Raw genomic sequence first — 14,252 nt, forward strand, 5'->3', positions numbered from 1 at the left:
CTCATTGTCTGTATGCATGACATCGCTGCTGAGCCGAAGCACAGCCACAGCCAGATCCACCTAGGAGAGAGAGGGAGGGGAGTCCGACAGACAGACCTGTGGCGATCAGCTGGCTGGATGTGTGTTATTCGTGCAGTGGTGTCCTTACCAGCTCCATGAAAGGTATGGCTGTAACCTTGCGATTAACGCACGAATTTGCACACACTTGACACGCAGCCTACAATCTATGTGCATACACCTGTGAGCTTCAGTGGGCTGTATTTGTAAAGCGTAATGATGTATTACATTGTATAGTGGAGTCTGAAGCTAAATAATTCCTCTGCGATGTGGAGCCTGGTTATTCTGCACTAGCAGCAATCTATTCTGGATGAGATGAGTCATGTTGTCTAAACCTCGATTGGCGGGATTATTTTTCTAACATTAGGAATACATGGTTTACTGTGAATTATTTTTTAGCATATAGTAAATTGTTTAGTAGCAATAGTTCTACAGGTTAATAAATAGCACATTTTACGAGAAGATATTTCAAAGTCACCAAAGGACATATTGTGACATGCTAGTGCCGTTCAAAAATGTTGAATGTGTAGATTATACTGTATTTCACTAAATATGTCATATGTTAGATAATTTAATATAGTATGATCTCTATATGATAAGATTACAAAATATGGTGACATATTTTGAGAATTCTTTTTTTTATAACCTGAAAGCAACCTATAGCCTACTATACTAATTTAATGTCATGTTGTAGTTGGTAGTCTAATAGGTTAATATAATTTTAATATGAATTAGACAACATATTATCTCATTTGGCTGGTTAGACATACAGTACATCAACTACATATATTAGATTCCACCCTGATGTATCTCATTTGATTGCATCTACAATTTGCAGGCAGTTTGACAATTTAATATAACCAATTAATGTCCCCAAGCTTTGCATCATCATAATGTGTTTCCAGTATTAAAATGTCCAGACCACCAAAGAAGGAACAATCAGCATCCCAAACTAATAACACTCTGCAATGAATGTCTCCACTGTGACTGTGCTTGGCCTAACAAGCTGTTGCTGCATCCTGCAGAGTAAAAGGGAGGAATTCCTTCTTGATAGGCTAGGGAGCCAGGCAGCTGGGTGGATAGATGTTACCAAGGGTACTTCCTCTCTTCTGGTCAGAGAGCAAGCAAACCGCAGTTGACACAGTTGGAGGCAATGTACTACACAGTGAATATTCAGTGTACTTGTATTCTTATAATGTAAAGTTATAGCCAGACACCATCGATCTCTATGCTCAAATCAAGTACTGTACATAACTAACTGACCATATTCCACCATCCTAGAACCTGAGACATCCTCCTAAAGGACAGGAGAGGTCTGGAGCCTAAGGATGGACACCATCTCCATGCTGGGCAGCGGCTGCAGCAGCCCGGCTTACACCGACACAGCCCACCCTACCACCCCCTCCCTGTTCCTCCCCAATGGGGTAAGGAAGAATGGCCCCAGGGACCCTCCTCCCCACGGCCCCCTCCCCAAGCCTGTCGTAGCCATCCTGGGCTCGGGTGACTTCTCCAAGTGCCTGACCATCCGTCTGCTCCGCTGTGGCTTCCACGTGGTGGTGGGGAGCCGCCAACCCAAACGGGCCGCTGAGTTCTTCCCTCATGTTGTTGATGTGACCCACCATGAAGACGCTGTGGGTAAAGCTTCTGTGGTTTTCCTCGCTATCCGCAGGGAGCATTATTCTGTTCTCTGGGACCTCAAGCATCTGCTGGCAGGGAAGGTGTGTGTGTTTGTGTGTGTGTGTCAGGGGATTGGGTTGTGAGCAAAAAGACACATTTCCATTCTTCTTCTTCTTCTAAGGTTCTGGTGGACGTGAGCAACAACCGGCGTGTGAACCAGTACCCTGAGTCCAACGCTGAGTACCTGGCCTCCCTGCTCCCAGACTCTACAGTTGTGAAGGGCTTTAATGTCATATCTGCCTGGGCTATGCAGTCTGGACCCAAAGATGCCAGCAGGCAGGTAAGATGGAAGAAGAGGTCTGTGTCCCAAATGGCTCCCTGTGTCCCATAGGGCTCTGCTCAAAAGTAGTGAAGTATTTAGGGAAAAGGGTGCCATTTGGGACACACAAAGGTTAATTTCAGGAGTTACTTATTCAGAATTAATTCAGGATCAAACACTGTCCCACTCTTTAACTCATTGCACAGTTAGTCATTCATTTCTAACTTATAAATATTGTATTGCATAAACCACGCAGAGCGACTTAGGACTAAATTAGTATTTTTACATAAATAGAATGTCTCCCCTTGTACAGACTTGTTGCAGGTAACAAACCACTCAGTCTATTAAAGTTGGACCCAGAGCTGAATCTGCTGAAATAACATTGTTGGCAGCCAAGGCAGTATAGATGTTGACCTGTCTGTCTAGCATGGTTCCAGATCTCTTACCGCTGTGGTGCCGAACTGGCAAGACCGCACAAACAGATCTGGAACCAAGTTAGGCTAACATCCGTCTACAGAGAAATTAAATGGCAGCATCAGACTCTGCAACAGGATCAGCCAAATGGCTGCTGATAGTCTCTAAGCATCTATTGTCCTAAACACTCGTTTGTTGTGATCTTTTGAACAGCAGCTACATCTCTCTACATCATTCTCAGTTGTTCAATGTCAGTTGTTACAAACCATTGTTGTTGACACAATCTGATTGGCTGACCTTTCAAAGAGGTGCACTGACATTCTCCTCAATATATACCCTCCCCCTACGGCATGATGATGTCATATGCGGGGGACAGATCAAACATGATTATGACATATCACATCTCAGGGTAAAGTCACTGCACCCTCGTCTTTATTCCTATGATATCCTCACTAGAAGGAGTGTAAGGCAGGCTACTGAGCTGGTTAAAGCATTAACAGTCTGGTCTGTGCTTGCCTGGGAGGGAGACTAATTCCTCCAAATATTATGCAAGGATTATAGTGAGACTCTACAACTGAGAAGAACATTTTACGCTGCCATCCTTCTTCAAATAAAACCATTCTAGTCACACACACACACACACACACACACACACACACGCACACAGTAAATGCACACAGTAAATTCAATTAACACAATTGGGAAAATGAAAAAACAAGCTCAATATTATGAACCAGGGAATCAGATTGTGTTTGTCTCAGTCACAAGGGGTAGAAACAACCACAACCATGTTTTCCTTTAACATAATTATATCTGCTAATTATTTGTTATTTCATGCCTATGATTGACAAGGTAAGCCTTCCGTGAGGTTGTTTAGAAAAAAATGTACACATTACATCACATTCACAATACATGCAATGCACATTGACCATGTCATACATATTAGATTGACTGACTGATTGACTACCTTGATTTATTATTGCTTGATTACCCATTCCTCAAGGTGTACATCTGCAGTAACTCTGTAGAGGGCAGACAGCAGATCATGGAGCTGACCAGGCAGCTCAACTTCACCCCAGTGGACATGGGAGCCCTCTCCTCCTCCAGAGAGATTGAGAACATGCCCCTGCGCCTTTTCCCCGACTGGAAAGGCCCCGTGCTAGCCACTGTGGCTCTCTCCATCTTCTTCTTCGCCTATTCCTTTGTCCGGGACATCATCCACCCGTATGTGAAGAGCAAGCAGAGTGATTTCTATAAGATCCCTATAGAGATGGTGAATAGGACTCTGCCCACAGTGGCCATAACACTACTCGCTCTAGTCTACCTGGCGGGCCAGCTAGCCGCGGTCCACCAGCTGTACTATAGGACTAAATACAGGAGGTTCCCTCACTGGCTGGAGGGCTGGCTACAGAGCAGGAAGCAGCTGGGGCTCCTGAGCTTCTTCCTGGGTTGTGTCCACGTTCTCTACAGCCTCTGTCTCCCCATGAGGAGGTCAGAGAGATACCTGCTCCTCAACATGGCCTACCAACAGGTGGGTGATGGACAGAGGGAGGGAGGGTGTGTGTGTGTCAAATCAATTAACATTTTATTGGTCGTATACACATGAAATGCTTGTGTTCCTAGCAACAACAGTGCAGTAATATCGAACAATAAACTCTAAAAGTAAAATAATATAATTAAGAAATATGGAAATATTAGGACGAGCAATGTCTGAGTCCAGAGTATAAATATATATACTGGGTGTATATATACAGCACCAGTCAAATGTTTGGACACACCTACTCATTCAAAGTTTTTTTTTTTTTTTTTTTTTTTACAATTTTCTACCTTGTAGAATAATAGTGAAGCCATCACAACTATGAAATAACACATATGGAATAATGTAGTAACCAACAAAGTCTTAAACAAAATGCATTTCAATTAACAGGTGTGCCTCGTTAAAAGTTAATTTGTGGAATTTCTTTCCTTAATGCATTTCAGCTAATCAGTTGTGTTTTGACAAGGTAAGGGTTGTATATAGAAGATAGGCCTATTTGGTAAAAGACCAAGTCCATATTATGGCAAGAACAGCTCAAATAAGCAAAGAGAAACAACAGTCCATCATTACTTTAATACATGAATGTCAGTCAATCTGGAAAATGTCAAGAACTTTGAAAGTTTCTTCAAGTGCAGTCGCAAAAACCATCAAGCGATATAATGAAACTGTCTCTCATGAGGACCGCCACAGTAAAGGAAGACCCAGAGTTACCTCTGCTGCAGAGGGTAAGTTCATTAGATTTAACTGCACCTCAGATTGCATCCCAAATAAATGCTTCACAGAGTTCAAGTAACAGACACATCTCAACATCAACTGTTCAGAGGAGATAGCTCAAATCATGGTTGAATTGCTGCAAAGAAACCACTACCAAGAAGCACGAGCAATGGACATTAGACTGATGGAAATCTGTCCTTTGGTCCAAATTTGCGATTTTTGGATCCAACCACTGTCTTTGTGAGATGCAGAGTAGGTGAACGGATGATCTCCGCATGTGTGGTTCCCACCGTGAAGCATGGAGGAGGAGGTTTGATGGTGTGGGGGTCTTTGCTGGTGACACTGTCAGTGATTTATTATGAATTCAAGGCACTCTTAACCAGTATGGCTACCACAGCATTCTGCAGCGATACGCCATCCCATCTGGTTTGCGCTTAGTGGGACTATCATTTGTTTTTCAACAGGACAGCGACCCAACACACCTCCAGGCTGTGTAAGGGCTATTTGACCACGAAGGAGAGTGATGGAGTGCTGCATCAGATCTGGCCTCCACAATCACCTGACCTCAACCCAATTAAGATGGTGTGGGATGAGTTGGACCGCAGAGTGAAGGAAAAGCAGCCAACAACTTCTCAGCAGACAGAGGCTTGTGAAAGTATTCACCCTGTTTGGCATTTTTCCAATTTTGTTTCCTTACAACCTGGAATTAAAATATATATTTTTAAGGGTTTGTATAATTTGATTTACACCACATGCCTACCACTTTGAAGATGCAAAATATATTTTATTGTGAAATTAACAAGAAATAAGACGAAACAAAACTGAAGACTTTAGCGTGCATTTTTGCCCATTCTTCAGGTAATTGCTTGCACCACTTCAGGTAATTGGTTGCATCATCTTATTTAGGGGCTTCATAGAAAGGGGGGTGAATACATATGTACGCACCACTTTTCCATTTTTTATATTTAAAAAAATAAAAATGTAAAAAGTCATTTTTTAAATTTCACTTCACCAATTTGGACTATTTTGTGTATGTCCATTACATGAAATCCAAATAAAAATCCATTTCAATTACATTTTGCAATGCAACAAAATATGAAAATGCCGAGGTGGATGAATACTTTTGCAAGGCACTGTATGTGGGAACTCCTTCAAGACTGTTGGAAAAGCATTCCTCATGAAGCTGGTTGAGAGAATGCCAAGAGTAAAAAAATAAAATAAAGAAAAATCCTTGAATGAGTAGGTGTGTCCACACTTTTGACTTGTACTGTATGTATAATGGGAAAAATAGACAATATGGACAGTAATATGGATAGAACATTTAGTATATCTGAAGAATAGTGTTTGTGTCCGGTCAAAGACACCCTTCATAAATGCTGTTGTTTATGTAATTGAGGTCTGTAGATGTTTTATCAGATTTAAGTTCACTTTGGAATCGTGAATCAGCAACAGTGCAGCAACACTGTAACCGTTATGCAGTTTATTCTCCTCTATAATTCTAATCTTGAGAGTGACCCACATGGAAATGATTGGATGTTTGGCCTCAGAGTGACTCATCTATTTGTGCTGTGGCTCCTGAGGCATGGCCATAAACAACACTTACGACAGCCAGCCAGCTGCACTGGGAAGACCACAGAGGGACAAACATCATGCACATACTGTAGATCCTTCGGTTACCATATAGTACACATCTTCTTCTTCACAAACTAATTGCAATGCATCTTTTCCTGATGGTGTTTCTTCTTGTTCATATAAGTGAAACTATAAGCTATGTTCTCATTCCAATTGGGTATTGTGAACAACATACATCTTCCAGTATATGTAACGGTTGTACATCCAACATTTATCTACTGATCTGTGTGGCATACCGTAGTGTGTCATATCTGCCTCTTCACTGGTTTAATCTCAGTTTATTCATTCACGTCCTCCTCTGACCTTCATCTGTCTCTTACCGCAACCCCCGTTTCCCAGCATCCTTCATTCTCACGCACACACAAACCCTTCTAGCTGTGTGTGTCTGACGATCTAGGCCACACAATCAACTGCACTCTCAAGCACATCTCTCGCTGTGTGTTTTGCTTCTCAAACACACCTCTGGCTGTGTGTTTGTGTGTGTGTGTGTGTGTGTGTGAATCCAGGCCACCTCAGCCTGTCCTCTAGTTCAGGCCTGTTACACCCATATGGCCTCTGAGGTGCTCCTGCAGTTGTATTGAAATTGCTTGATATGCCGCATGGGGTTTTTCTTTATTTCACCTTGTGTGGGGCACACACACACACACGCGCACACACACACACTGACACAGCCAGTGGACTGTAGAGGCTTTTGTTAATGAATGAACACTGCCAAATTTAGACCGAAAACTAGGTCTCCTCATTTAGATAAATCAGGCAGCAGCATTTTTGAAGGGATGATATTTAATTTTCTTTGTCATTTTTACTCGTGTGTGTGTGTGTGTGTGTGTGTGTGTGTGTGTGTGGTTGTGAGAGTTTATTTCATGTTAAGTGTTTATTTGTGAATACACTATGCTTGTGTGACTTTGTTTTCTATTCATACATTATGTGTTTACTGAATGTATGTGTGTCTGTGTTCTCCTCTCTGCAGGTCCATGCTAACGTGGAGAACTCGTGGAATGAGGAGGAGGTGTGGAGAGTAGAGATGTACCTGTCTTTTGGTATCATGAGCCTCGGGCTCCTTTCTCTCCTGGCCGTCACCTCCATTCCTTCTGTTAACAGCGCCCTCAACTGGAGGGAGTTCAGCTTTATTCAGGTACTCAGACAGACACTGTTCATGATGATAATAATGGTGATGGTGAGGATGAAGATGGTGACGAGGATGATGAACATTCTTATGGAAAGTTCTCTGATTAATAATACTGACTAAGAAATAATAACAAGCTTTCAACATCTGGGTAAAACATTTGTTTGTTTTCTGAGTAGTCTTCTTCATGTTGTTTGTAATCATGTTCTTACTGTAGATGTAAAAGCTGTGATATAATCTATTGTTGATGCATGCATGTGTTTCTCCCGCTCTCCATCTCCCCAAGTCGACGCTGGGTTACATCGCTCTGCTTATCGCTACGTTCCATGCTCTGCTGTTCGGCTGGAAGCGGGCCTTCGAGGAGGAGGCTTACCGTTTCTACCTACCCCCTAACTTCGTGGTGGCCCTGGCCCTGCCCGTGTGTGTCATCCTGGGGAAGGTGTTCCTGCTGATCCCCTGTGTGGGACGGAGGCTCCACAGGATCAAACGGGGAGCTGAGAGCAGCCAGTTGCGCCAGGACCCTGTTGGGGCAGCAGCACACGTCTCACCAGAGAGGGTCACTATCATGTGAATGAATGGGTGGAGGGGTGGATTGATTGATGGATGGATTGGCTGGATGGATGGATGTATGGATGATAGGTGGATGTGTAGATAGACAGGCAGACGTATGACTGGATGGATCAATGAATGAATTAACTTTATTGATCCTCAGAGGAGAAATTGGATTGTGGAACTGGACTGTGAAGCCAGAGTCCTGGGTTGGTTGGGCCACACAACCAGACTGGGCCAGACTGCAGCATAGCCTATCTAGCTATCGATATTCTGCCAGTGCTCTAGCTAGCTACCACTGCCCTGCCAATGATCGATCAGACATACGTCTTTGCTCTTCAGTGACACTTCGATGACACGCTGCCATGACCAACCATACTGTAACATTTCCAACAGCATTTAATGAGCCCCTAGTTCCAGACGATATATATTAAGGATAATTAGCCTATATGCTATATGCCCTTGAATCTGTGGTTCGGTCAGTGCTGCAAAAGGCACAATGTGGTTCTGTGACTTGTCTGAGTATTGTCTGCAAATTGCCAATTTCCTTGTTGTAGAATTATAATAGTCATCATGGAATTATGTTCAGCCCAAGTACCATGTATTTTTAGATATGTACTTTTAGGAATTATGATATATGTGAAGATAGTATTATATGTGGAATCAATGTAAGAATGTTGACTGAGAATCACACACTTGAGAAAACATATTTCGATGATCTGTGTCACTGTGTTCAACAGACAGAAAAATGTGCCAAAAAAAAAAACATGTATTTTTTACACGGTCAAAAGAAATGATGTAGCAGGTTATTGTTGAATCAAGCTATTTGTTGTCAATTGAAGTCATGTAATTATGGAACAACATTCATGTATACTGTGTGTGTATTGATAATGCAGTACTGTATGATACACATGCATCCTAAAAATGATCATTTCATGACACTATGGTATAAAATGTATTTACTAGTAGTCATACTTCACAACCATCAGTAGTGAATAATGTGACAATCCACAAAGACTTGATCCAGGTGTTTTTATACTATTGATAAGTTTATTTCCTAGTTCTTCTGCTTGGATTAAGAGAGCCTAGTCAGTAGGAGAACATATCAGCTATCAACATGCCAAACAATCTATCAAATTGTCATCGAGTCTGTCCCCCTGTATTAGAGTATGTTGAAAGAGCATGTGTGACAACATGTTTGAAAATACACTGAACAAATATATAAACGCAACATGTAAGGTGTTGGTCCCAGCTGAAATAAAAGATCCCCAAAATGTTCCATACACACAAAAAGCTTATTTCTCTCAAGTTTTGTGCACACATTTTATTTACATCCCTGTTAGTGAGTATTTCTCCTTTGCCAAGATCATCCATCCACCTGACAGGTGTGGCGTATCAAGAAGCTGATTAAACAGCATGATACTTGCACAGGTGCACCTTGTGCTGGGGACAATAAAAGGCCACTCTAAAAATTTGCAGTTTTGTCACACATCTCAATGCCACAGATGTCTCAAGTTTTGAGGGAGCATGCAATTGACAAGCTGACCTCAGGAATGTCCACCAGAGATGTTTCTAGAAAATTGAAAATGAATTTAGTTTTAGAGAATTTGGCAGTACGTCCAACGACGGCCTCACCACCGCAGACCACGTGTATAGCATTGTGTGGGCAAAAAGTTTTCTGATGTCAAGGTTGTCAAGGTTGTGAACAGTGCCCCGTGGTGGCAGTGGGGTTATGGTATGGTTAAGCATAAGCTACGGAAAACAAACACAATGGCATTTTATCAATGGCATTTTAACATGACGAGATCCAGGGGTGCATCTTTCACTGGGGACGGGGGGGCATGTACCCCCTGAAATTCCATTTTTGTCCTCCCCAGTTTTATCATTGGAATGTGATACAAAACTAGGAAATGTTGTGCCTCAGGACCATGTGGACGCCTCCGAGCAGTCGGGTAGTTGTTTGGAGTGTTTATCTGACAGAAGATAATTATATATGTCCCCCCACTTCTAAAACCAATTACGATCCTGACAAGATCCTGAGCCCCATTATCGTGTCATTCATCTGCCGCCATCACCTCATGTTTCAGCATGATAACGCACAGCCCCACGTCGCAAGGATCTGTGCACAATTCCTGGAAGCTGAAAATGTCCTAGTTCTCTGGATCGACTTGACGACAGCGTGTTCCAGTTCCCTCCAATATCCAGCAGAATCACACAGCCATTGAAGCCTCTACCTTTTTATTCAAGGTATCTGTCACCAACAGATGCATATCTGTATTCCCAGTCATGTGAAATCCATAGATTAGGGCCTAATGAATGTATTTTAATAGACTGATTTCCTTATGTGAACTGTAACTCAGTAAAACATTTGAAATTGCTGCACGTTGCATTTATATTTGTGTTCGGTATAAAAATGATTTACTGTGCATTTCTCTGTGTTCACTGTCTTCTGCCGTCTATTACAAAATGTTGCCGATTGTTTAATATATTGATGAATAACCACCTACTCTGAAGAGAAAAGAGGAGACGGAGAGGAGCGCAGAGGAGAGGAGCGTTGCATGCACTCAGGCCAGTACTTCACCTTAACCACTAGGGGTCAGTGCCTAACAACATTGATGGACTTGGTACATCTCTTATGGATTCCCACCCTCTAAACAAGTTATCTCTAACTGGTTTCTCACAGAAAGCAGTCAATTTATTGATACCAGCTATCCTGTCCCCGCTTAGAGCGTCTCGCACACATGCTTAATTCCATCTCCTTTTGATTCACGCCTGAAAAGCAGCTTATCTTTAGAGGCTGGTAAATTCTACTGGACAGCAGTGGAAACAAATGCCCCTCTAAAAGCAGCTACGGCTAATGATTGTGATAATATGTTTTGTATGCATGCTATTCATAGCCTGCATCTTAACATAAAGGAATGGTGAATGTAGGTCATGGACCAAGCATATACATGTGTCCCAATGGAACCCTATTCCCTATATAGTGCACTACTTTGCACTACTATTGTTTAATGTGTAATGCACTATAAAGGAAATTGGGTGCCATTTGGGACAAGAACTATATGATTCTGGTCATGGTGTCAAGTACACTTGACCTCAACCCCCTGCTAGCAGTTGTACAAGCCTAAAGTCTACGATCAGAGGCTGTGTGTTTGTAATACCTTCGATCGTCACCATCAACAATTCGACAACCAGCTCTCCAACTCATCCACCACACACCTCCAGTGTTCTCTCAGTCCTAGTGGAGCAGCTCCTCATGTGAAGTGGGCTGGCTGTACGAGACATTGTCATGTCATTGTGCTTTAGCTATACCAGCCCCAAAGTGAATGCTACTTTTCTATTTCCATTTGTCCCATAATTCCTCTACAAATAATGAGGACGAGTCTGTGGGTAGAGGAGACACACACACACACACACACACACACACACACACACACACACACACACACACACACACACACACACACACACACACACACACACACACACACACACACACACACACACACACACACACACACACACACACACTAGAGGAGCCGCACTTCTACACTGTGTCACGATTTGGGAGAGCGGGTTGGATCGAGCGGGTTGCCATGGACACAAATATGCTTCCTGTCGCCGCGCAGAGACGGGGGAAGAGATTAGTCTTAATTAATGCTTGTGATCAACAAACAACAAGAGATGGGCCTCCTCTTATCCTCCGCCGCAGGTTAGCAACACAAACCCCTAATAACGACAATAATGGGCCCACAATGAAAGCCTGGATGGGTGCTCAACGTTACAATGAAATAACAAGATGCTGCGTTTCAATGGAACTCTGAAAACAAACATTTTTTAGATATATATTCTTCTTGCCAAGCCCTAACCCAGGAGTGCGCTAAAAATAGCATACAACAGTTTTAATATGAGCTCTGCAGTGCATGGCTTGACTCAAGTCTCGGGCAATTCTACACAATTGAAAGCTAATTTCCTGCAATTCTAGCCATGCTGCCTGGGGCAGCGAGATCATTTAGCAGTTTTAAAGCTAATTTCTTGCAATTCTGCACATTTTGCTATGGCGCAGAACGTTTTTAGGCTTAAATTACAGTGCTTTTAAGTTTAAAAAAACGACATTTTGGGGGAATACAATAAAAAATGTAGCATTGATCGAGTACTCTGGATAACAATATCCCTGTGAGCCTCCCGGCCCATGTTGTCCATGTAAGAGGTTAAGAACATACATTGTGGATGAATAATGTTGCATTATATTGCACCCTAAACCCATTCAATGGATCCCTTGTCCAAAATGTGTTTAATCTGTTGTTGCTAGCAATATTCATACAAAAATCTGTTGTAATTATTATAATATTTTTTAATAACTATATTGAGATCTGACCTCTGACCCGAAACCCCTGCCCTAACTAACTGAACAATACTTTTTCCTACTTTTTCCTGATAGCAGGCCCAATGATCAAGTGCAATGACAGGAACGTTTGTGGTCAGCACAAAACAAAGGGTTGCATTCTTCTGATACAAACACTGTTTCCCTGGCTGAAGCGGTACCTATTGGACACAGCTCAAATGGAAGCCATCAATGCCCTGTTGACTGGTCATATTGTGGACTGCCATACCAAATACATTAGCAAAACAATGCAAAACTTTATACTTCATTTTAAATGATCAGACCTTGCTGTGCTTTGTGGATGTTGATTTGCGGTCTTGGACTGCAAACAACTATTTCACTGTAGAGTGACTGTGGGTGGAAGGACACTATTCTGAACAATGGCTCTCTTTATTATTGATGGCTGGCCGTATAGCAGTTCTCACCCACTGTCCACGTAGAAAAGAGAAGGCAGATTATTCCTCTAATTACTTAATCTAGTTACTAAATCTACTATCAGCGTAGTGCCACACATTTTATAGAGCATCTTTGGTATTGTTGTACTCAATCCTCCTCTCTTTCCCTGTCTGTCTGTCTCTTTCTCTTTCTCTCTCTCTCTCTCTCTCTCTCTCTCTCTCTCTCTCCCTTTTTCACTCTCTTTCTCCATCGCCAGATCACTCTTTACAGCCTGACTTCATTTCCCATCTTGTTGAAGTGCGTGGTGTGTCTGCAACAACCCCTGCTCCTCTCTGTTTAGCTGTGGGTGGTTGGAGCGTTGTTTTTTCACTGTTTCCCTCCCGCTCTCATCACTCACTATGCCATGACACAGTTTGTACCATCAGCCCACACAATGTAGAGGACAGCCTTCCTCCTGTACTCAACTGACAACTCCCTCTTTGTCTTGTTCCTCTGATTTTGTTTTCTAGCTCACACTCATCTTGGCATCCATTATGTCTGTCTGTCACTCTCACGTTGTCTTTCTCAATATTTAACTACTTAAAAAAAAAAAACATTTCTCTTCTCTCTACATCTAAACCAACCGTAGTTTGTTGTGCAATTGAGTTCTTGTTACAGCAAACTACATTTAGCGGACCCCACTATACCCCCTCAAGCAGGGTCCATTTTGGCCATGGAGGGTGTTTTTGTTCTGATCTTTTGCCCATCCTCTTAATGAAAATAAAACTGCTTTGCCTAATGTTATGTGCAGATCCATCTTTATCATGCAGGGCATCAAGAAACTTGCCTGCATCCCACTTCTGAACAACTGCCAATAAAGGCAATCAGAGCGTGTAAAGGAGAGGCCCCCGGATACAAAGAGAAAAAGACAAAGAGATGGGAAGAGAGAGAGAGAGAGAGAGAGAGAGAGAGAGAGAGAGAGAGAGAGAGAGAGAGAGAGAGAAAGGGGGAGAGAGCATGTCAAAAAGACGGTCTCAGAGAGGACATCCAAGGGTACATTGTCCCTTCTAGACACAAAAGCATCACTCATGGAAAGTGCTCATTTCAACAATAGACATAGACCCTTGTGCTTTTTGACCCTATAGGCAGTGAGAGCAATAGCAAGCAAAACACCCATTAAAATGTATGCGTAGACAATCAAGCATGGAATATTATGGATATCTGTTGGATGCTAATCTTCAAAACAGGATGTTTGTCACTTTGTGACCAAGCCATCAGACTATACTGCAGTGGGAGGGAGTGGCATTTGAAAGGCTGTTGCTATGTGTGACAGAATCACTGTGACAGTTGATCAGGCAGAGGAGTGGGAGGGTGGCAGCTGCTCCGAACAGCCTGGTGATGAGTAGGAAGGGCTGACCCCCCTGCTACTGCACTAATTAAGATCTTATGAGGATTATTAAAGTGTGCTTTATGGACGTGAGACTAATGTGCTCAAAGGTAACACAATATATTTTGTATAGTAGCTTTA

General features: G+C 42.5%; 1 protein-coding gene across 1 annotated transcript; it reads left to right on the top strand.

Moving 5' to 3' along the window:
• Positions 1–4: 4 nt before the first annotated feature.
• LOC115104595 (metalloreductase STEAP2) lies at positions 5–9,239 on the top strand. The gene is made up of 6 exons (XM_029625954.2): positions 5–162; positions 1,339–1,775; positions 1,856–2,014; positions 3,411–3,938; positions 7,261–7,425; positions 7,703–9,239. Exons 2-6 carry the CDS (start codon positions 1,386–1,388, stop codon positions 7,985–7,987), a joined length of 1,527 nt encoding a protein of 508 aa, XP_029481814.1. The 5' UTR covers positions 5–162; positions 1,339–1,385; the 3' UTR covers positions 7,988–9,239.
• Positions 9,240–14,252: the final 5,013 nt, after the last annotated feature.

Source organism: Oncorhynchus nerka, linkage group LG22 (assembly GCF_034236695.1).
Source record: "Oncorhynchus nerka isolate Pitt River linkage group LG22, Oner_Uvic_2.0, whole genome shotgun sequence".
NCBI classification, from domain to species: Eukaryota; Metazoa; Chordata; class Actinopteri; order Salmoniformes; family Salmonidae; genus Oncorhynchus; species Oncorhynchus nerka.